Consider the following 24470-nt stretch of genomic DNA (forward strand, 5'->3'; position numbering starts at 1 on the left):
TGAGAAGGCAGATGATCAGAAAGTACCTGGAAAGTCAGGAATCCTAATAGAGAAGTTAGTTTTAAAACTCAAAAGTCCAGCAGGCACCAGGCCTTGTTATATTTGGCTGCATGAGTCCGCACAATAGGGATACCTGACAGAGGGCCAGATATTCTCGTAAGACTCTGGTCCCTCTGCCAGACAGCCCAAAGAAGTGAAGCCAGAATTCTTGCAGAGTTTCCTTTCTTTGCCTCTAAGACCTTTCTCTGGATCAGTGCATTCCTTCTTTAGGTGTGTTTATACCTTCTGTCAGTGTCCCCTCCTGCCTGGGCACCTCTCATTACGTGTGGATTTCACAGTTTATCTCTGAGAGGGGTGGGAGGACAATGCTACTTTCAAGTTCTTGGCAAGGAGAGGCAGGTTATCAGTGGGTAACTAAGGATGGCCTATGGGTGCAATAATTTCTGCTTTCCTCACCTCCTAGAGAGTTGAAATAACATAGGAAATTAGAACAGTCATGTCCGTGTTGGAAGGGAACTTTATTCTGTTTCACAGATGATACTTTCCTATGCCATACTGACAGTTGGGAACCACACAATCAGTTCTTTAAAGCAAAATTTTCTCTTTAGTTTTCACTTTTTTCCTGTCTTCTTTCCCTGGCCTTTATTTGGGGTGAAAGGAGGGTAGCCACAGAACGAGGTAAATGTGGCAACCAAGGCAGTGAAAACTATATTTTGATGTTTTCCCTATATACTCCCAGGCCCAAAACTGGCCTAGACCCTTGGCACGGGCCAGCAGAGGAATGATTGGCAGGCTGCCCTTTGAACTTGCCAGCCTTTCTGTCCCAAGGGTTTCCTTGGGCACCTTGCTGCAAAGTCTTCCGGCTGAATGCTTAGCTGGGTCACAGGCATTTCACCAAGCTGCCTGCCCCTCCCCAAAGCAATCGCCAAAAAGTTATGATCATCGAAGTGAGTCTGGAGGTTGGGGCTGAGGAACAGCTGTAACCTCTTGGCCTCACCCTTCTCTGGGTCTGCCCTCTCCTCCATGCTGCTGCTGGGCCATTTGCTGTGACACTGCAGTCTTCCTTTCATGTTACAAAGCATTTTTCCACTCTGCTCCTAGGACAATGGTGGAGGCTCTGGAGATTATATAAGCTGTCTCTCTCCTATTTGAAGTCAAGCTCCAAAGTCCTTAGGAGATTGCCTGGCACCAGATCATTTCTTCAACAAGTGTTCATTGAATTCATAGTGTAGGCATCACCAATAGCTACCTGACATCAGCAACATTCTAAGATGCTCACCATATCCTCTGTGTGGGGCTCTTGCCCAAAATGTTTCTTAAATCTAATCTTGAGGAAACAAACAAGACAATCCAGGATATGAGACTTTCTATAAGGCAACTGGCATGGACTCTAAAAAGAAAGTCAATGTTATAGAAAGTTAAAAAAAAAAAAAGGCAAGGGATTATTATAGACAGTACTGTCCAATAGGCCTTTCTGTGATGATGGAACTAGTTTATGTCTGTGTTGTTCAATATAGTAACTGCTAGCCAAATATGGCTACTAAGCACTTGAAGTGTGACTAGGCAACTGATGATGTCCCATTCAGACATCATTCCACTCAAGAAGGCTGACAGACCCACACAGCCCCAGAGGCCTGTGCATAAGACTGGATGCCAGCTGGTCAGTGGACTGGATGGACACGTCAGCCTGACCAGCACATTCACTCCTGGAAGCAAGCCACATGGGAAGGCAGATGATCAGAAAGTACCTGGAAAGTCAGGAATCCTAATAGAGATTAGATCTCTAAATGTATTTATTTTAATTAATTACTTAAAAATTTTTTTTTTTAGAGATGAGATCTTGCTATGTTGCCCAGACTGGTCTCAAACTCCTAACCTCAAGCCATCCTCCTGCCTCAGCCTCCTGAGTAGCTGAGATTGCAGGCAGGAACCACCAAGCCCAGCTAATTTTGTATAATTTAAATGTAAATAACCACACATGGCTACTGGCTCCTATATTGGACACAGCATGTTCCTAAGATTGAAAGAGACTAAAGAAATAGAATAACCAAATTCCATGCGTGAAACTTCATTGTATTCTGGATGAGAGGTGAGGAGAAAATGAGAAAAAAAATATTGGGGAACTATAGAGAGATGTAAATGTAAACTGTTTATTAGATGATATTATTGGATTAAGGTTAATTTTCGTAGGTGTGACAATGGTATTTTGGGCTGGGCGAGGTGGCTCACTCCTGTAATCCCAGCACTTTGGGAGACCGAGGCAGGCAAATCACTTGAGGCCAGGAATGTGAGACCAGCCTGGCCAACATGGCAAACTCTATCTCTATTAAAAATACAAAAAATTAGCTCCGTGAGGTAGCGTGCACCTGTAGTCCCAGCTGCTTGGGAGACTGAGGCAGAAGAATTACTTGAACCCGGGAGGCAGAGGTTGCAGTGAGCCAAAATGGTGCCACTGCCCCACAGCCTGGGGTCAGAATGAGACTTTGTAAAAAAAAAAAAAAAAAAATTGGTATTTTGGCTTTGTAGGATAATTTTGTTATTAGGAGCTGTATGTTGAAGTATTTAAGCTTGAAGTGTCTTTGAAGTGTCTGCTACTTACTTTCAAACAGTTCAACACACACACAAAGAGACAAAGCAGATATGGCAAAATGTTAGTAACTGGCAAATCTCGATTAAGGACATATTAGTATGCATTGTACTCAACTTTTCTATGGGTTTGAAATTTTCAAAACAAAAAGTGGAAAGTAAAAAGTACAAAAGAGAGAGGCAGACACATACAGGAAGTGTGATAGGAACAGAGCAAGGCTGATCCCTTTCCCCAGCTTCCAAACTATGTGTTCCAAACATATACCAGTTGACCCTTGAACAACATGGGTTGGAACTGCACAGATCCACTTACACAGGGCTTTGCTTCCTCTTCTGCCACCCCTGAGACAGCAAGACCAAACCCTCCCCTTTCTTCCCCTCCTCCTTGGTTTATTCAACATGAAAATGCCAAGGGTAAAGACCTTTATGATGAACTGCTTCCACTGAATGAATAGTAAATATATTTTCTCTTCCTTATGATTTTCTTAACACATTTTCTTTCCTCTAACTTACTTTATTGTAAGAATATAGTATATGATACATATAACATATAAAATATGTGTTAATCGGCTGTTTATGTTATTGGTAAGACTCCCAGTCAACAGTAGGCTATTAGTAATTAAGTTCTCGGGGAGTGAAAAGTGACATACGAATTTTTGACTGGAGGGTAGGTAGGCGCTCGTAACCCCTGAGTGGTTCAAGGGCCTACTATATGTGCAAATCAATTGTTTGGCACCTTGAATGTATGTTCTCTTTCTCTTATAACCATCTGTCTTTAAAACTGCGAGCAGAACTGCAATTTAGTGTTAAAGAAATACACCTTTCTGCTGGGTGCTGTGGCTCATGCCTGTAATCCCAGCACTTTGGGAGGCTAAGGCAGAGGGATCACTTAAAGTCAGGAGTTCAAGACCAGCCTGGCCAACATGGTGAAACCCCATCTCTACTAAAAATACAAAAAAAATTAGCTGGGCATGGTGGCAGCCACCTGTAATCCAAGCTACTCGGGAGGCTGAGGCAGGAGAATCGCTTAAACCCAGGAAGTGGAGGTTGCAGTGAGCCGAGATTGCGCCACTGAACTCCAGCCTGGGCAGCAGAGCGAAACTGTGTCTCAAAAAAATCAGAAGAGAAGAGAAGAGAAGAGAAGAAAAGAAAGGAAGGGAAAAAAAGAAATACTCCTCTCATTCCCATCAAAGAAATGATTACTACTTTGAGAACTGTGACTTTCAGGAATTTGCTAATCTTCCCTCTTAAATCTTAACTCCCCACCTTTCTGATTTTGGAAGCTAAGTAGTTCCTTTCACAGATGATCAGGAGCAAAGTCAAAATTTTGAAGGAAAAATTTATTTTTTCTGTTTTCTTCTAGACTAGACATGCTGGTTGCTTATATAAGTTAAATAATTATAAATTGGTCACATAGTTAAGTGACCAAAGTGCAAATATAATATAAATGCTACAGGCCAGGTGCGGTGGCTCACACCTATAATCCCAGCACTTTGGGAGGCCAAGGCGGGTGGATCACAAGATCAGGAGTTTGAGACCAGCCTGGCCAACACGGTGAAACCCTGTCTCTACTAAAAATACAAAACTTAGCCAGGTGTAGTGGCACACACCTGTAATCCCAGTTACTTGGGAGGCTGAGGCAGGAGAATCACTTGAACCCGGGAGGCAGAAGTCACAGTGAACCAAAATCGCACCATTGCACTCCAGCCTGGGTGTCAAGAGCAAGACTCCATCTAAAAAAAAAAAAAAAAAAAAAAAAAAAAAAAAAAAAGAATATAAATGCTACAGGTGACCAATAAAGGCTGTAATAATAAGGGAAATGTTTATAAATAAGTAGATATTTAAGTCAGGCCTTGAAGCACCATTTCTCAAAGTACCATTTCTCAAAGTAGAATCTGGCCTAGCAATCACATAGGTACTTGTTAAAAAGCAGATTCACCTGGGTCCTCCCCAGCCCTACAGAATCAAAATGTCAGTATTTAACAAGTACCCCAGGTAGATGATTCTTATGAACACTAAAATTTTAGAACTTACAGTGACCTTTATGACAATCTACTCCCACGTAGTGAATAATATAGTTTCTCTTCCTTTTGATTTTCTTAATAATATTTAAGTAAGATTTAGCTTCTTTTTTTTTTTTTTGTATTTTAGTAGAGATGGGGTTTCACCATGTTGGCCAGGTTGGTCTTGAACTCCTGACTTCAAGTGATCCCCCTGCCTTAGCCTCCCAAAGTGCTGGGATTACAGGCATGAGCCACAGCACCCAGCCGAAAGGTGTATTAGAAGATATTTAAGTAAGATTTCAAAACCTGAAGAGTATTCTGAAAGGTGATGCATCCTGGACAAAAATAGAAAACCAAAAATGACATTGGGCTTTAAAAGAGCATAAGGAACCTCACCTTGTTGGAGGGAGGAAACTCCCATTTGAAGTCGGGTGAGATAAAATTGGTTAGGTAGGCTGGGGCAGGTGCATAGAAAGCTTTGGACACCAGCTTCAGGGAGGTTGGCCTTTTTGTTGAAAGACAGTTGGTAGATAAGAAAGAACAAACAATGGTGTTTTAGGAAAACCATCCTGTGCAGTTGTAGAGGGTGACTTAAAAAGAAAATAAACTCAGGGAAACCAGTGAACAGGTTACTGCGGTAATGCAGAGGTGAGATGGTGAAAGCCTGAACTAGGAAAGTGTTATTTGTTGATTACCTGGGTGACAAAATTATCTGTACGCCAAACTTGCGCAACATGCAGTTTACTGGTGTAACAAACCTGCACATGTACCCCTTGAACCTAAAATAAAAGTTAGAGGAAAAAAAAAAAAAGAAAAGTGTTACTGGATATGAAGCAGAGAGGATGAGTGGGAGAAACCTCTTACTGAAGAAACAATCAATCAGATATGGTAACTGACTTTTTTTTTTAAAGGGTATAGGCCAGGTGCGGTGGCTCACATCTGTAATCCCAGCACTTTGGGAGGCTGAGGCGGGCAGATCACTTGAGGTCAGGAGTTCAAGACCAGCCTGGCCAACATGATAAAACCCTGTCTCTACAAAAAATACAAAAATTAGCCAGGCTTGGTGGCATGTACCTGTAGTCCCAGCTACGCAGGAGGCTGAGGCACAAGAATCACTTGAGCCCAGGAAGCAGAGGTTGCAGTGAGCCAAGATAATGCCACTGCACTCCAGACTGGGCAACAGAGTGAGACTCCATCTCAATAAATAAATAAACAAATAAATAAATAGGTATAAAGGGACATGTGTAAAGGAAATAATAATTCTCAGAATCTGAAGTCTACATGGAGGGAAGAAATAATGACACCAGTGACAGAAATAGGGAAGCTGAGAAAAGGAGCTATTTTTGTGGCAATGTAGTAAGAGGAAGAATGTGGCAGGACATCCAAGTGGAGGCACCTTTTGGGCAGCTGAATATCACTGATCAGAGATAAAGAACAAACAAAGTGAAGACAGATCTTTGACACCAAGGACAATTCATTGAAGAGTTTATAGAATGATTGACTCAAAGACCAAGAATCTAGCCTTAGGAAATACTTAGAGGGAAATGGGATGGAGAGAAACCTGAAAGAAAAGGATAATCATCGGAGAAGTAGGGGGATGACAAAGAAAGAGCAGTGTCATAGAAGGCATAAGGGAAACAAATGTCAAGGAGTGGTCAACTATGTCAAAACGAATAGGAACAGAGAAAATTGGATCCTTAAGGGTGAGTAGCCTGGCCTAACCTCCTCTACCTGAGTAACAAACATTCTGGGCAAAATATATTGTGAACCACGCTGATGTTCTTTCCCCACAAAACATAAGTGATAGCCTCTCTATCAAGAGACCTACGCAAGATTTCATAGTGTCTGGTCCTGGGCTGTTTTCCCATGGCCCTGCTGGTTCTCTTCCTCTGTTTCTAGAAAAAGTCTAGAAAATGGAGCTCTCTTTGCTTGCCATTGAGCTCATGTCCTGCCAACTCCTACCTAAGTGGCAGGCAGGTCAGTAAAGTTTCAGGCTGAGAAATTAAAATTATTTGCCAAACACTAGTTTTATGATTATCTATTAACAACAGCCACTACGAATCGAGAAGGATTCCCAGTATGTTTCAATTAGCCTCTACCTCAAGTGATACATGAGTAGTATGGTTAGAATAGGCATTGTAGAAGTATGAATGGGGAACTGTCTCTTGTTTTCTGTCTATCTTTATTGTTATTGCTGGATATTAAATGCTGTAACTTTTGGCATATGTTTTTTCCAAAGAATGGTCTCTTGGGTCAAGTTTTCCTGAACTTGCCTGGTATTGGGCAAGTTCATACAGAAAATATGAATCATTTCACAAAGTCCTGGGCTTGTCTATCTATTTGAAGGAACAGGAAACGGACTTCACTTGGAGCATTATGGATGAGGCTTGGACTTTTACTAACGAAATAAGTTTTCATCTTAACTCCGTTAAACCTTTAAAGACAGAAGACTATCTGGGGATGGATTCAGGCCAGTGAGATCACGTTGCACAAATCTCCTCTTAAGGGATCTTTACTGACCCAGAATTGTTTCAAAATAAGATTCCGAACTGTTGAAGGAGTTTTGAAGCCTTGAAACTTTGTGTAGGTTGGCTTAAAACGAAAAAAAAGAATACACTACATTTCCCAGGAGGCTTCGCGGGTGAGCCTCCGCACTTGGCTGGTTCTCTTTACCGTGAGGAAAGCTGGGAAATGTAGTGCTCCAGGCAACCCTGCACGTGACGCTGGTGGAGGAAGGCGAGAGAGAGGCGCGGGACGGCGTCTAGGGAATAGAAAGGTACCGGCTGCTCCTTCCTCACAATTTGGTATGTGCTGCAAGGGGAGGGTCCTCATCATCTGGCCCCAGTGGTGTAATGAGCTGACTGGGATTCAGTCACTGACTCGGAACAGCTCCGGGAAAGTCTTGGTGGGGAGGTTCCGAGGCGCCTGGTCCCGTTTCTCGGCAGTCAGGCCAGGAGGGGGTGGGGAAGGTGCGAACAGCCGGGGGCTCGGAGCTTGCGCCCTGCGCCCCACCCAGGTTGCGGCCGCCCGGGGAGGAAGCACGTATAGGTTGAGTGCAAAGTTTCCTTTTTTGTTTTCTCGTCAGAGCAGCCCACACAGGCGGTGGGTGGGAATGCCTCACTTCAGTTTGAAGAGGGTCCGGAGCCAAAGGGGTTAAAACAAGCGACGCCCCCACTTCCCGCCTCCCTAAAACGCACCCCCCGCTAGCCATGGGCAGCCGCGACCACCTGTTCAAAGTTCTGGTGGTGGGGGACGCCGCAGTGGGCAAGACGTCGCTGGTGCAGCGATATTCCCAGGACAGCTTCAGCAAACACTACAAGTCCACGGTGGGAGGTGAGACGTCTCTCGGGGGACGGGGAGGAGGAGGCCTCGACCGCGTACTCGAGCTGGGGACCCAAGTGGGATCCGGATTTGCTGTCGGTTGTTGGGTGCTTCTTCGGGTCAGGAAGTACTGTCTGGGAACCCAAGTGGGATCGGGATTTGCTGTCGATTGTTGGGTCCTTCTTCGGGTTAGGAAGTACTGTCTGGGAACCTAGATGGTGTAATTGCCGGGTGTTTCGTTTACATGCCTCTCTTGAGTTTCCCCAGTTAGATTTTTCCCAACCTGACCCCACTGCCAGGAGAAAGGTAAGAGCAAAGGCGTGAAGATGAGAAATAGGGAAGGGAGGATGAGGATAAGCAATTGCTGTTTATTGCAGGCGCACTGTGAACTCAAGTCTCCAGCCTTTCAGCTGTCTGGCATCTCTCCAATCAGCAGAAGCAGCTGAGATCCTCTGGGGGCCTCCTGGTTAGGTGCCGGCTGGGGCTGTAGTTCTGCCCCTCTGTTGAGGAAGGAACCGCAAGGTGTTTAACCTGGCTTCAGTGGGAGAACGCAGGAAGCGGAACTGGTCTGAAGGACTCTAGCTTTGTTGTGGGGCTGTGGGTGGGATGGAAAACACAAAATCCCCAAACGAGCCCCTTGGCTACGCAGTCAGATGCCCATGAGGGCTGATGAGCTGTGTTTTTGTCCATTGATTGCTTAAATAAAGGTAACCTAGGAATTCTTCGAAGAACGTGAAATATACCACTTCTCTGACCTATCTACCCACCACTTTTTTCCTCAAACTGAAGAAGGTAGGGAGGAAGGGAACGCTGAGTGCATTCATTTCTTTCCCGGGTGTGGCCTTTGGACTCAACTTGATATTTTTTCAGAGGTAGAAATGCCTTATTGTTAATTAGAAGGTATTTAGGAAGAGCTGGTGATGGGGGAGAGTAACTTAAAATTTTCTCTCTTAAAAGAACTTGTTTTAAGGGGAGAAAAACGTACCAATGGAAAAGTGAAAATGTGTGCTCCTGTTCATATGGAAGTTTAAAAAGAAATTAAGCATTTACATTGCAATTGAAACATTCTCCTTAAGAACCCCCAGTAGGGCCCAGTACAGTGGTTCATACTTGCAATCCCAGCACTTTAGGAGGCTGAGGCAGGAGGATTGCTTGAGCCCAGGAGTTCGAGAGCAGCCATGGGAAACATGGCAAGACCCCACCTTTACAAAAATTAAAGAAAAAACTAGCCGTGGTTCCGGCTACTCCGGAAACTCAGACTAGAAGATTGCTTGAACTCGGGAGGTCAAGGCTTTAGTAAGCCCCATTCACACCACTCACTGCACTGTAGCCTGGGCAACAGAGTGAGACCCTGTCTCAAAAACAAAGGAACAAAAAATTTAAGTCTGGCAAAATTAAAGGTTCAAAGTTTCAGACACACTATCCTGACCTCTCTGCCCTTCCACTCCTAAATAATATAAGGGTCCCTATTTCACGGATTTGGGTTAAAATTGGCCTGCTATTAATAGTTAATTTTTAACAATTGCTGTAGTTTTCCTTTAGCAAAGAATATAATTGACTCTGGCTAATTTTTTTTTCAGTGTTTCGTCTAAATTTCCCTTAGCTGTGAATCCTGTTACACATGTGAAAGATAATATTTCCAAACCTCAGAAATTACTGTGTTTCTCTCCTTAGCCAAAAGCTTTTCCCCATGGAATGCTTAGCCTTAAGGAGTCTCAGCATCTGCAGACTTTGTGGTAGATTCCAGCAGGACTCTTCAGCAACATCCACGCAGTGTCTTCTTGGGACTCCTCTGGGACCTTTTCCGTTTATTCCATTCTTGCCCAAGATAATACCTGCAACCTTATGGTGGATGTAGAGTTCCCCAGGGTGTGTTGTTTTCATAATACAATTTGATTAGAAACCAGCAGTGAAATTGAATGTGGAAGATACAAAAACAACCACACTTGTCTCATTTCCCCTTCTCCCCATCACCCCTTCCCTGAGAAAACCCCCTAAATCTCCCAGAAACTCTTTAACCTGAGAATGAGAGTTGTTTTCATAGTTACTCCCACCCCCAGTCTTGGAGACAAGTAGTAGCAAACAAATGAGCTTGACAGGAGAGTAAAAGCTGGAAACTCCTTTGGAGAGTGAGTATGAACCATCCATCTCACACTTAATGCACACGTGTGGACTCATCTCAGTGAATTGAGGGCTTAAAGATAAACATGGGATTCGAGTTGTGTGTCCGTCGGGTTGTCACTGCCTATTTGATTTGAGTTTATCCCTATTCATTTTTTACAGTGAAATTTTATTAAGGTATAATGTACATATATTTTCAGTGGATTTTGCTCTGAAGGTTCTCCAGTGGTCTGACTCCGAGATAGTGCGACTTCAGCTGTGGGATATTGCAGGTAAAGTGGGAGGGCTGGATAGGAACGAGGGAAGAAATTTTGATTTAACCAGGAAACTCTGAGGAAAAAAAAAAATGGGGCAGCAAAACCAGAAATTGTTTTTCTGAAGCTGGAATGATTGAGCTGCTCTGAGGACACACGAGCTGAATAGGTGCAGAGCTTTTGTAGATGTTTTGCCCTGAATAGATCTAGAGCAGTCTCTATGGGGATGGAGGGGCTGGCAAGGTGGTGGATTGTCCAGACTATAGTGCACACTCCCACAGCAGGGGAGGGTACTTTTTCTAGGTTTAAGGCTGACCTTAGTGAAAAACAAGATCCCCAGAAAATAGATACAGTAAAAATAATGAATCCTTATTATGTGCCAAGCATTCTTCTAAGCATTTTAAATTCACTGACTCATTAATCCTCACACCAACCCTATCATAAAAGCTACTGCTTTTGGAGAATCACTTGAACCTGGGAGGCGGAGGTTGCAGTGAGCCTAGATGGCACCATTGCACTCCAGTCTGGGCAACAGGAGTGAAACTCTTTAAAAAAAAGAAAAAAGCTACTGCTTTTATCTTTACTTTACAAATGAGAAATCTGAAGCACTGAGAGCTTAATTTGCCTGAAGTCAAATAGTATGCAGCAGAGCAGGGATATGGACTGGAGCAATCAGGGTGCGGAATCTGCCTTGGAAATAATCAAGCTTCATTATCCCTTTACGGGACAGATAGAAAACCAAGAGTCAGAGGGGTAAAGTGAGTGACTCCCTCTGCCACATATGCTTACTGCCCCCCTCCACAAGGAATGGGGAGAGGCTGAGGTGTTAGAGAGGATGTGGAGGCTGGCTCTTGGGTCACCTTCTTGAGAACTCTCCCTTTTCTCCCCAGGGCAGGAGCGCTTCACCTCTATGACACGACTGTATTATCGGGATGCCTCTGCCTGTGTTATTATGTTTGACGTTACCAATGCCACTACCTTCAGCAACAGCCAGAGGTGGAAACAGGACCTAGACAGCAAGCTCACACTACCCAATGGAGAGCCGGTGCCCTGCCTGCTCTTGGCCAACAAGGTATGTGGCCAATCTCAGAAAATGGTCCCTAGCCTGCCAGGCGCCGTGGCTCATGCCTGTAATCCTAGCATTTTGGGAGGCCGAGGCAGGCGGACCGCAAGGTCAGGAGATCGAGACCATCCTGGCTAACATGGTGAAACCCCATCTCTACTAAAAATACAAAAATTTAGCTGGGCGTTGTGGCGGGCACCTGTAGTCCCAGCTACTTGGGAGGCCGAGGCAGGAGAATGGCGTGAAACTGGGAGGCGGAGCTTGCACTGAGCCGAGATCGTGCCACTGCACTCCAGCCTGGGTGACAGTGCGAGACTCTGTCTCAAAAAAAAAAAAAGAAAATGATCCCTAGCCTCTATCTGTGGTTAAAAAGGAAGTAAAATCTCTGATTCTGGGCATCCATTTCCCCTTCTTAAGTTGGCAGAATCATCTCTACCTCCTTTCAAAGGATGTTGAGGGTGAGACTTTCCTTTTTTTTTTTTTTTCCGAGACGGAGTCTTGCTCTGTCGCCCAGGCTGGAGTGCAGTGGTGCCATCTCTGCTCACTGCAAGCTCCACCTCCCAGGTTCACGCCATTCTCCTGCCTCAGCCACCTGAGTAGCTGGGACTACAGGTGCCTGCCACCACATCTGGCTAATTTTTTGTATTTTTAGTAGAGATAGGATTTCATCGTGTTAGCCAGGATGGTCTCCATCTCCTGACCTCATGATCTGCCCGCCTCGGCCACCCAAAGTGCTGGGATTATAGGCGTGAGCCACCGCGCCCGGCCAAGGGTGAGACTTTCTTTGGGAAGAATGTCAACTGTAAATTTCCAATGCTGGTGTTCTTATCCATTGGTGGAAAAATATTTAAAATCCACAGTATCTAGCCATATTCTTATTCCCAGGAAGTTTATGATATTGCCTTTTATTTTTTTCTCTTTACCAGTGTGATCTGTCCCCTTGGGCAGTGAGCCGGGACCAGATTGACCGTTTCAGTAAAGAGAATGGTTTCACAGGTTGGACAGAAACATCAGTCAAGGAGAACAAAAATATTAATGAGGCTATGAGGTAAGTAGCTCATGCTGATAGGCATGCAGAGGTATCCATCTTCCACCGTGGCCCTGTGGACCCTCTTTTCTTGTTTCTGAGCCAACAGTGACAGACTGAGCCACTGGAATGCCAGTCCCTAAAGGTCAGGGATACTGTCTTCTCTCCTGAGATAACTGGGGACAAAGGGGCATGTAAACCTTCTGGCTTTACCAAATAGTCTCTGATGATAAACCAGACTACATCTGCCATTTCTACTTTTCCTCCAAAATAAGCTTCTCAGGCTTATTTTTTGTTTTTTAGAGTCCTCATTGAAAAGATGATGAGAAATTCCAGAGAAGATATCATGTCTTTGTCTACCCAAGGAGACTACATCAATCTACAAACCAAGTCCTCCAGCTGGTCCTGCTGCTAGTAGTGTTTGGCTTGTTTTCCATCCCAGTTCTGGGAGGTCTTTTAAGTCTCTTCCCTTTGGTTGCCCACTTGACAGTTTTAAGTACATCTGAATTGTCTCCTGACTACTGTCCAGTAAGGAGGCCCATTGTCATTTAGAAAAGACACCTGGGACCTTTGTGCATTTCTGCATCTCCTGGATTAGTCTTTGACGTGTTGCTGGCTCATGTTAGTGCCAGTTAGTGCCTTCTGTGTAAGATCATCTCATCAGCCCTCGATTTGTGATTCGGAATTTTGTGAGAAGGATTAGAAATCAGCACCTGTGTTTTAGAGATCATGATTCTCACCTACTTTTGAGCTTATTTTTCCATTTGATATTCATTGATATCATGACCTCCAATTGAGAGGAAAATGAGATCAAATGTCATTCCCCAAATTTCTTGTAGGCCATTGTTTCAGATTCTTTCTGTCTTGGAATGTAAACATCTGATTCTGGAATGCAGAAGGAGGGGGTCTGGACATCTACGGATTTTTGGCTATTAGAAGTGACCCAGAAGTCACTGTATTTTTGAAACTTCTAAAGTCATAATTAAGTTTCTCTTGTCTTGGCATCAAGAATAGTCAAGTTTTTTGGCCGGGCATGGTGGCTCATGCCTGTAATCCCAGCATTTGGGGAGGCCAAGACAGATCACTTGAGTCCAGGAGTTTGAGACCAACCTGGCCAGCATGGCAAAACCCCATCTCTACTAAAAGTACAAAAATTAGCTGGGCGTGATGGCACGTGTCTGTAATCCCTGTGCCTACTCTGGAGACTGAGGTGGGAGAATCGTTTGAGACTGGGAGACAGAGGTTGCAGTGAACCGAGATCATGCCACTGCACTTCAGCCTGGGTGACAGAGCAAGACTCCATCTCAAAAAACAAAAAACAAAAAAAAGTCATTTTTAAACTACCTATTTCATGCAATGAGAGCATTTTCTTCCACAAAGAGCTTAATCCTCATGATAGGGTTGTCTAGTGTCTCCAGTTTGCAGGTTTCTGGGTTGATGTCTTAATGGATAATACTGCAAGTGACATCAGTTGGCTGTGATGCTTCAAAATAGGTCTGCTCCTCACAGCTTTGGGAATCTAAATGGAAGAAGAAAAGGGAGAAGTTAACAGCCTCCACTGGGGCAACTTTGTGAGCACATAGGCACTTAGTCATAGGAAACATATTACATGCAGGCCCTAGCCTGGGGGAGGAAAGTGGATAGACAGAAAATCATTAGGTAATTTAAGTACTAAATTGGGCAGGGCTTTTTAGTATCAAATCACTACCAGACCGTTTAATTTGTTAAATTCTCTCTAGGATGGTGGTTTATAACCTAACCAAAGTTATCGATATTCTTAGTAAACTCAGAGGCCTGAAGTTCTTTGATAGACCTGAAATAAGTTTGCTAAGTCAGTAGTTCCCAAATCTGGCTGATCAGGAATACCTGGGAAGTTTGTTAAAATTTTTTAAATGTTTTAAGATTTTTGGGTCCTGAGCCGCATGTAGCAACTCATGCCTGTAATCCCAGCACTTTGGGAGGCTGAGGCAGGTGGATTGCCTGAGGTCAGGAGTTCAAGACCAACCTGGCCAACATACTGAAACCCCGTCTCTACTAAAAATACAAAAAATTAGCTGGGCATGGTGGGGCATGCCTGTAATCCCAGCTACTTGGGTGGCTGAGGCAGGAGAATTGCTTGAACCCGGGAGGTAGAGGTTGCAGTGAGCTGAGATCGCACCATTACACTCCAGCCTGGGCAGCAAGAGTGAAACTCCATCTCAAAAAAAAAAAAAAAAAGATTTTTGGGTCCCAACCTCAAACCTACTGAATCAGAATTTCTAGGGATGAAGCCTAGGAATGTGTTGTTTTCAAAGCTTCCCTCGTGATTGTGATTAGCCTGGTTTGAAAACCATTCCTGGAGAACTTGGTAAAGATACAGAGACCCAGGCCTTTTGTATTTACATTTAAATACAAATCCTGGGTTTCTATATGTTCTGTTAGCTTTTCGGGTGATTCTGCTACACAGACGTTGAAAACCACTGCCCTAAGAGATCAGAGGCCACATATCAGAGAGAGAAAAGGGGCCAAACCCTTTGGTGGTTTGTTGTGTGTTTTTTGAATGCCAATTATTTTAACTTGCACAGTCTTCTGGAACCTTGTATTAATAGTTCTCTTTTGTATTACCATTTTCAGGTAGCATTTTGATTACTATGATTCTGAAGATAGTAGTGGAGTAGCAAATTTCATTGATATGAAGAGATCATTGATTTTCATTCATTGGTTTGAACACCTGCAAAATCACAAATAAATGAGAACTAAGTCTTGTATTCATGGTAGTTATTGGCCTTTAATGTGAGTTTGTCAAAGTGCTGTTTTATACGGATAGCTCAAGAGGATTGCGGAAATGGAGACTTTATTTTTTAAATACCTGTTTATTTTTTAAATACCTTTTCATTTTTTAAATTTTATTTTTTAAATTTTTGATTCAAAGGATACGTGTGCAAGTTTGTTACATGGATATATTGTGTGATGCTAAAGCTTGGGTTTCTGCTTAGCCTGTCTCCCAAGTAGTGAACATAGCATCCAGTAGGCAGTTTTTCAACTCTTTTGGGAGTTTTCTCTCCCCACTTTTGGGAGTCCCCAGTGTCTGTTGTTCTCATCTTTATGTGTGTGTCCAATGTTTACCTCCCACTTACAAGTGAGAAATGCGGTTAAATACCTTCTTTTAAAATGAAGGTAAATATTATTCTGTTTACCTGTTAACTTACTAATACCAATTGCTTAGATCCATCTGCCTAGTACCAATTCAGTACTTGATGTAACATGCCAAATACTGCTTGAAAATGTGACCTTGTTGAAAAACTGAATGTGCTTTCTTTTCCCATTTGCTGACTCAGGATTTACCTGCCTTTTCAAGCATTGCTAGAGGCTGGCCAGCCAGCCAGCCCTTCTGGATATTCTCTCCCAACTGGTGAACATTACAGGCCTAAACTAATTAAAGAAAGAACTGAAATGTAACTAATTCTTCTTCATGCCCCTATCCATAAAAGAAAAGCAATTATGATTAGGAAAATAAAATATTTACATGAATGGAAATGTGATGCTACTAAAAATAATTAGGTCTTATCATTCAGATGCTCCCTCTTTGGTGCATTCAAAAGGGGTAGCGTCCAAAATTGTTTGGAACATAGATATTGTAGCCCCTCCCTAGAGACGGACCTATATTTGAGACAAGATGCCTCTCCAACCACTCAGGTGGCTTTTGGCTGAAAAGAAAATGTAGTTCCCCAAGAGTGTTCTCAGAAACCCTAAGGGAGGGCTGAGAACACAGCTGTGGGGGTAGTGTCTGCCCTGGCTTTCTTATTTGAATAGAAGAAATTTGGTCACTTAGCTGAGTGACCATATAAGCGGGGCAGAGGAGATTGTAGGTCAGGGAAGGTCCTTTAGCAGTAAAGAAGGGTTTGCTGCTTTATCACTGCTATTGAGCCAGAATTACCCCACAATGTTTCCCTGATTGACTTTCTCCAGCTGGGGTCCCTCACTGTTTCCTATTATCTCCAGATTTAACTTTTTCTGTAGGTGGTCTCTCTTCGGTCCTCAGGATACTATCTCATCTAATGTGAGGCCTTTCTTGAGCCTGATACTTTTGTAGGCAGTGGCTAAGGCCGTGGTTAGAGGATGTAAAAATTTCCATAGAATTCTGTAAAATCTAGTAACCAGGTTGCTCAAGGAAACAAAACTCAATGCACTTTTCCCCTCCACCCTTCTTGGTTCACTGTGTATAGGAAGATTTCCTCAGCTGTGTAAGTGACTCATCTGTTAAAGCCAAATAACCCCCAAAGCTGCAGGTTAGGATAGGCAGGAAGTCACTAGAAAATGAGGTATTCTGGAAAGAACTCTACATGTAATTATATATATGATATATATATATATGATATATATATATAGTTGGGCTTTTTTTGTTTGTTTTGAGAGGGGGTCTCACTGTCACTGAAGCTGGAGTGCAGTGGCACAATATCAGCTTACTGCAGCCTTGACCTCCTGGATGCAAGCCATCCTCCCACCTCAACCTCGAGTAGCTGGGACTATATGTCCCAGCATGCCACCACACCTGGCCAATTTTTGTATTTTTGTAAAGACAGGGTTTCACCATTTTGCCCAGGCTAGTCTTGAACTCCTGAACTCAGGTGATCTTCCTGCCTCTGCCTCCCACAGTGCTGGGATTATAGGAGACATGAGCCATCGCACACCCAGCCTCGCATTATGTCTTTTTTTTTTTTTGAGATAGGGTCTCACTCTGTCACCCCGGCTGGAGTGTAGTGGTGCAATCTTGGCTTGCTACAGCCTCAACCTCCTGGACTCAAGCAATCCTCCAACCTCCCCACCTCGGCCTCATGAGTAATTAAGACTACAGGCTCATGCCCCTGCACCCAGCTGATTTTTGTATTTGTTGTAGAGACAGGGTTTTGCCATATTTCTACATTTTTTTTTATTCTGCCATACATACCAGAGACTTCAGGATATGGTCAGAATATATGACCTTTTTTTGTTTGTTTGTTTTTTGTTTTGTTTTGTTTTGAGACGGAGCCTTGTTCTGTCGCCCAGGCTGGAGTGCAGTGGCCGGATCTCAGTTCACTGCAAGCTCCGCCTCCCGGGTTTACACCATTCTCCTGCCTCAGCCTCCCGAGTAGCTGGGACTACAGGCGCCCGCCACCTCGCCTGGCTAGTTTTTTGTATTTTTTAGTAGAGACGGGGTTCCACCGTGTTAGCCAGGATGGTCTCGATCTCCTGACCTCGTGATCCGCCCGTCTGGGCCTCCCAAAGTGCTGGGATTACAGGCTTGAGCCACCACACCCGGCCAATGACCTCTGTTGTTAGAAAACCCCTGCCTGCCTTTAGTTTTCCAGCATGACCTGAATTCTCTGAAGTTTTAGCTGCAGTTTTGGTATAATGGTATTTATTGTTCTATATTAGAGTTCTCCAGGGAAACAGAACCAATAAGAGAGATTGGTAAATATTGTAAGTAAAAGATATATAGAAATAAACATATAGGGAGATATAGATATCTAAATTTATGTGTGTTTATTACAAGGAGTTGGCTTACACAATTATGGAGGCTGGCAAATCCAAAATCTGCAGAGATTGGCTGGGGGCAGTGGCTCACGCCTGTAGTCCCAACACTTTGGGAGACTGAGGTGAGTGGATCCTTTGAGGTTGGGAGTTCAAGATAACCCTGGCCAACATGATGAAACCCCATCTCTACTAGAAAATACAAAAATTAGCCAGGCATGGTGGTGGGGACCTGTAGTCCCAGCTATTCGGGAGGCTGAGGCAGGAGAATCGCTTGAACATGGGAGACAGAGGTTGCAGTGAGCCAAAATCATGCCACTGCACTCCAGTCTGGGTGACAAAGTAAGACACTGTCTCAAAAAAAAAAAAAAATCTGCAGAGCTGATGTTCAGCGGGCTGGAAGAGCCAATGATCCAGTTCAAAGCCTGTCAGGAAGGAGAATTCTCTTTTACTTGGGGGAAGATAGTATTTTGTTCTACTCAGACCTTCAACTGATTGGATGAGGCCCACCTACATTGAGAAGAGCAATCTGCTTTACTCTGTCTGCCAATTTAAATGTTAATCTCATCCAAAACACCCTCACAGAAATACCCAAAATAATGTCTGGCCAAGTATTTGGGCACCCTGTGGTCCAGTCAAGTTGACACATAAAATTAACCATCACATCATGATAGGTACTGTTTTGATTCCTTTTTTATAGTCTAATTTAATTTGCAATCAAGTTAAAGTTCATCTGATTAAGAATGAATTATATGTTAATGGGAAAAAAGCAGACAGGAAGAGGAAAGAGATATTTTATGATTTATTTCACATAGAATTCTTCCCACAGATCTGTGAGTTGTATATGCCTCTTACACTATCTTTGAAATAAGAAAGTAAGCAATTCCTCCCATTCTGTGTTTCAGGGAACAAATGTCTTGAAATTTGACTGAAAGGCAGCTGGTTGAATTTGTAATACAGCCAAGGCATAACTGCAAGTCTTCTCATTCTCTGTCTCCATTCTGTCATGTAGGTTTCTGGGAAACATTTGGCCTGAAAAACCTATTTTAGAAAATAAGCCCAGACATTTAGAGAAACAGAACTGAGCCCTTTGGGGTTTGAAACTCTTGGTTTGTGTTAGATATCTTTTGAGAACATGCTCATGTGTGAAATAGATACATGCATGTAATTAAATTTGGGGCCAAATTAGGTGCAGTTAGAATAGCATGCAGTGCAGACATATCCCAAGCTGTTTAATTGACAAGTTCCACTTACTAAGATATGTCACCTCAGTGACTGTCATTTAATTTTGAATATCCCCTTTTTGTTTGCAAGTGCAGAGATTTTGACAACCATTCCAGCTTCAACTGTTGCGGCCATGTTCATCCGAGTGTTTGTTATAAACCAAGTTCTCACCTAAGTATTTCACATGGATTATTTTTATTTTCACAATGACCCTATGAGATAAATATGTAAGGAAACTGAGGAACAAAAAATTTAGACTTTGCTCAAAGATTAAACAGCCAACAAGTGGCAAAACTGTGATTTTTTTTTTAACCTTAAGTGGTGTTGCTCCAGAAACTGGGCACTGTACTGTACTACACTGCTTCCTTGAAATTTTTCCATTTAACAAGTGTTCAATATGGTGGAAACCGTAAGGTATTAAAGGGGTATATAATTTTTCCAATACTTTTGTAATGAAATGTGAAAAACCTACTCGTTAAAGAAAATAGGCCAGGCACAGTGGCTCATGCCTATAATTCCAGCACTTTGGGAGGCCAAGGCGGGCGGATTACCTGAAGTCAGGAGTTCGAGATCAGCCCTACCAACATGGAGAAACCCCATCTCTACTAAAAATACAAAATTAGTCGGGCGTGGTGGCACAGGCCTGTAATCCCAGCTACTCGAGAGGCTGAGGCAGGAAAATTGCTTGAACCCGGGAGGCAGAGGTTGCAATGAGTTGGATTGCGCCATGGCACACCAGCCTGGGCAACAAGAGTGAAACTCCATCTCAAAAAAAAAAAAAAAAAAATCCAAACCTCCTAGGGCCCAGCAACCCAAACAGAACCTCTATTTCCATTTCGATAAATTTGCTTTCAATCAACTTTTATGCAAATATTTTTTCACATAATTGTATTCATATTTAAACAAAACTTTTTTTTTTTTTGGTAGAGACAGGGGCTTGCTATGTTACCCAGGCTGATCTCAAGCTCCTAGCCTCAAACAATCCTCTCACCTCGGCATCCCAAAATGTTGGGATTACAGACATGAGCCACTGCACCTAGCCTAAACAAAATATTTTTTATTACACACCTTTTATGTGTCCATGATTACGGGAGGAGTTATAGGGGATATAAAGGCCCATGCTATTGAAGTCCAAAGAAGAAGGAGGTCAAGAAAGAGTTTTTGAAGTAGCATTTAAGATGGATAAAAATCAAGAGGTGAGATAGGATTTCAGGTTGGGACAAAAGTTTAGAATTCTTATGCAGGTTTGGGAAGTAGCCAGTAGAACCCAGCATTTATGTTTACAGCAGTGGGAAATAAGCTTAGATTATTGGCAGATTGTTTAGGTCATTAATTTAAGCAATAATGGTGTACCTACCATGTGCCAGGTACTTCATTGGGTATGTAGGATGCAGGGCTGGGGAAAAGAAGGTTCCTGTCTAGGAAGGGCAGTCCAGAAAGCAGATGGACATGTGTAAAGAATTGTATCTCAGTGCAGAGAGCACCAAGTCTTTACTTCTTGTAGTGATGGAGGGCAAGGATGAGGTCAAGGAAAGCCTTGTAAAAGAAAGGGTGCTCAAGCTGGGCAAGAGGTTGCCAAATGGAAGACTACAGGAAATTTGGAGAATAGTGGATATTCATTATAGCTGGAGCTGGCAGGAGGACTGTAGCATTCTCTTTGTTTAGGCTGCTATAACAAAATGCCTTAGATTTGGGTAATCTATAAACAACAGAAATGTATTGCTCACAATTCTGGAGGCTGGAAGTCCAAGATCAATGTGCCAGCAGATTTTGTGTCTGGGGAGGGCACTCCTGTTCATAGGTGGCACCTTCTTGCTGCTTCCTCACATGGCAGAAAGGGCAAACAAGTTCCCTGTGCCCTCTTTCCTAAGGCAGTAATCCCACTCAGGAGCCTTCCACCTTCATGACCTAGTCACCTCCCAAAGGCCCCATCTACTACTACCAACATACTGGGAGATAGATGGTTTTTGTTTTTTCTTTTTTGTTTTTTTGAAATAGAGTTTCGCTCTTACTGCCCAGGTTAGAGTGTAGTGGTGCAATCTTGGCTCATTGCAACCTCCGCCTCCCGGGTTCAAGCGATTCTCCTTCCTCAGTCTCCCAAGTAGCTGGGATTACAGGCACATGCCACCATGGCTGGCTAATTTTTGTATTTTTCAGAGAGATGGGGTTTCACTATGTTGGCTAGGCTGGTCTCAAATGCCTGACTTCAAGTGATCCACCCACCTTGGCCTCCCAAAGTGCTGGGATTACATGCGTGAGCCACCGTGCTTGGCTGGGAAATAGATTTTAACATATGAATTTTTAGGCTGGGCATAATGACTCACATTTCTAATCCCAGCACCCTGGGTGGCAGAGGTAGGAGGACTGCCTGAAGCTAGGAGTTTGAGACCAGCCTGGGCAACAAAGTGAGACCCTATCTCTACAAAAAATACAAAAATGAGGCCAGATGCGGTGGCTCATGCCTGTAATCCCAGCACTTTAGGAGGACAAGACAGAAGATGGCTTGAGCCTAGGAGTTTGAGGCTGCAGTACGCTATGATTGGACCACTACACTCCAGCCTGGGCAACAGAGCAAGACCCTGCCTCAAAAAAACAAATGAATTTTGGAAGGACACAAAACATACAGACCATAGCAAAGGCAGAGGTGAGAAAATGAGATTGGAGTTTGGGTCAAATTAATGAGAGTTTGTATGCCATGCTGAAGTGTTTAGGCTTCATCTTTTCTTTTTTTTTTTTTTTTTTTTTTTTTTTTAAGTCAGGGTCTTGCTCTGTTACCCAGGCTGGGGTGTAGTAATGTAGTCATAGCTCAGTGCAGCCTCAAACTCCTGGCTTCAAGCTATCCTCTAACCTTGGCCTCCCAAAGTGCTGGGATTACAAATGTGAGCCACCACATCTGGCCTGGATTTCACCTGTAGCAGAGAACTATTGAAAGGGCATTTTTAATCTTTTTTTTTTTCTTACTGAAAAACATAAACATTACTTCTTTTATAAGTGGCTTAAAACAACACAAATTAATGTATCTTACAGCTCTAGAGGTCAGAAGTCCAAAATGGGTCTCTCTGGGGTAAAATTGGTGTTGGCAGGGCTGCATTCCTCTCTAGCAGCTATTTTAGGGAAGAATCATTTTTCTTGCTTTTTCTGGCTTCTAGAGGCTGCCCACATTCCTTGGCTCATGGCTCCCTTTCTTCATCTTCAAAAGCCAGCTATAGCTGATGAAACCTTTCCTATATCTCATCACTCTGACCTTTTCTGCCTCCCACTTCCACTTGTTTGTTTGTTTTATTTTGCTTTTGAGACAGGGTCTTAGTCTGTTGCTCAGGATGGAGTGCAGTGGCACGACCACAGCTCACTGCAGCCTGGACTTCCCAAGCTCAAACAATCCTCCCACCTCAGCGTCCTTAGTAGCTAAGATCACAGGCCCACACCAACACACATGACTAATCTATTTTTTCCTAATTTTTTGTAGAGATAGGCACTTTGGGGGGCCAAGGCAGAGGATGCTATGTTACCCAGGCGGGTCTCAAACTCCTGGGCCCAAACTATCCTCCTGCCTTAGCCTCCCAAAATGCTGGAATTACAGGCATGAGCCATCATGTCTGTCTGTTCCTCTTCCACTTTCGTTTTTTTTGTTGTTGTTGTTGTTTTGTTTTGTTTTGACAAGGGGCGGTGCGGGAAATAACCTTGTTCTATCACCCAGTTTGGAGTGCAGTGGCACTACTTGGCCTACTGCAATCTCCGCCTCTCGGGTTCAAGGAATTCTCATGCCTCAGCCTCCTGAGTAGCTGGGATTACAGGCATGCGTCACCACACCCAGCTAATTTTTGTGTTTTTAGTAGATAGGGTTTTGCCATTTGGCCAGGCTGGTCCCAAACATCTGGCCTCAAGCAATCCACCTGCCTCGGCCTCCCAAAGTGCTAAGATCACAGGCATGAGCCACCATGCCTCATTCCTCTTCCACTTTTAAGGACCCTTGTGATTACATTGGGCCCACTGCGATAATCGAGGTTAATTATCCCACCTCAAGATCAGCTGATTAGCAACATTACTCCCTGCTCACATAGTCACGGATTCCAGGAATTAGGACATGGACATTTTGGGGTAGTCATTATTGTGCCTACCAAAGATGGGAAAACCAAGTAGTAAAAGGGTTAAGGAACTTGCCCGAGGTCACACAGCTAGTTGGTAGTAGGGCCAAGAATAAGCACTGTTTTTTAAAATTCAAATTATAGACATTTTTAAAAAGGAACCAGGCACAGTGACTCACACCTGTAATCCCAGAACTTTGGGAGGTCAAGGTGGGTGGATCACTTGAGGTCAGGAGTTCAAGACTAGCCAGGCCAACATGGCGAAACCCTGTCTCTACTAAAAATACAAAAATTAGCCAGGCTTGGCAGTGCATGCCTGTAATCCCAGCTACTAGGGAGGCTGAGGCAAGAGAATTGCTTGAACCCAGGAGGTGGAGGTTGCAGTGGGCCAAGATCGTGCCACAGCACTCCATCCTGGGCAACAAAGCAAGACTCTGTCTCAAAAAATAAAAATAAAAAGTAAGCCGGGTGCGGTGGCTCACACCTATAATCCCAGCACTTTGGGAGGCCAAGGCGGGTGGATCACGAGGTCAAGAGATCAAGACCATCCCGGCCAACATGGTGAAACCCTGTCTCTACTAAAAATACCAAAATTAGCTGGGCTTGGTGGCGCATGCCTATAGTCCCAGCTACTGGGGAGACTGAGGCTGGAGAATTGTTTGAACCCAGAAGGCAGAGGTTGCAGTGAGCCAAGATCGGGCTACTGCCCTCCAGCTTGGACAACAAAGCAAGACTCTATCTCCAAACAAACAAACAAACAGATAAGAAAGAGAGAGAAATTTCCTCTTATTTCATCACTGAAAGATAACTCAATTAAGAGTTTGAGCCGGGCGAGGTGGCTCAAGCCTGTAATCCCAGTGCTTTGGGAGGCCGAGACGGACGGATCACAAGGTCAGGAGATCGAGACCATCCTGGCTAACCTGGCAAAACCCTGTCTCTACTAAAAAATACAAAACACTAGCCGGGCACGGTGGCGGGCGCCTGTAGTCCCAGCTACTTGGGAGGCTGAGGCAGGAGAATGGCGTAAACCTGGGAGGCGGAGCTTGCAGTGAGCTGAGATGCGGCCACTGCACTCCAGCCTGGGCGACAGAGTGAGACTCTGTCTCAAAAAAAAAAAAAAAGAGTTTGAGTATCCTTTCAGGTTTTTCTCTACATGTACAGTACTAGCTGCAAACCATTCCCCTTAAAAAAAGAAAAAAAAAGAATAAATAGGCTCATATTTGGCTTTCTATAGTTTGCTTTTTTCTTTTTAATGTATCTTGGCTATGTTCCCATGTAAGAACATACAGTTCTAGC

General features: G+C 43.7%; 1 protein-coding gene across 8 annotated transcripts; it reads left to right on the top strand.

Moving 5' to 3' along the window:
• The first annotated feature begins 7269 nt into the window (after positions 1 to 7269).
• Positions 7270 to 15122, top strand: RAB29 (RAB29, member RAS oncogene family). 8 transcript variants are annotated; one of them, XM_017880934.1, is made up of 6 exons: positions 7270 to 7365; positions 7675 to 7922; positions 10232 to 10303; positions 11176 to 11357; positions 12275 to 12396; positions 12679 to 15122. In XM_017880934.1, the coding sequence occupies exons 2-6, from the start codon at positions 7799 to 7801 to the stop codon at positions 12788 to 12790; spliced, it is 612 nt and encodes a 203-aa protein (XP_017736423.1). In that variant the 5' UTR covers positions 7270 to 7365; positions 7675 to 7798; the 3' UTR covers positions 12791 to 15122. The 8 variants fall into 8 exon arrangements, with proteins under 8 accessions (XP_017736423.1, XP_017736424.1, XP_017736425.1 ...); XM_017880935.1 differs by having other exon boundaries at positions 7284 to 7393; positions 7680 to 7922; XM_017880936.1 differs by having other exon boundaries at positions 7286 to 7365; positions 7680 to 7922.
• Positions 15123 to 24470: the final 9348 nt, after the last annotated feature.

Source organism: Rhinopithecus bieti, unplaced genomic scaffold (assembly GCF_001698545.2).
Source record: "Rhinopithecus bieti isolate Rb0 unplaced genomic scaffold, ASM169854v2 scaffold_12049, whole genome shotgun sequence".
Taxonomy (NCBI): Eukaryota; Metazoa; Chordata; class Mammalia; order Primates; family Cercopithecidae; genus Rhinopithecus; species Rhinopithecus bieti.

What these genes read in the sequence shown, in the direction of transcription:
- RAB29 (XM_017880934.1), top strand. Translation starts at nt 7,799, where the DNA reads ATGGGCAGCCGCGACCACCTGTTCAAAGTTCTGGTGGTGGGGGACGCC. An exon ending in CTACAAGTCCACGGTGGGAG is followed by an intron (nt 7,923 to 10,231) that starts GTGAGACGTCTC and finishes ATATATTTTCAG; the next exon opens with TGGATTTTGCTCTGAAGGTT. An exon ending in AATATTAATGAGGCTATGAG is followed by an intron (nt 12,397 to 12,678) that starts GTAAGTAGCTCA and finishes TTTGTTTTTTAG; the next exon opens with AGTCCTCATTGAAAAGATGA.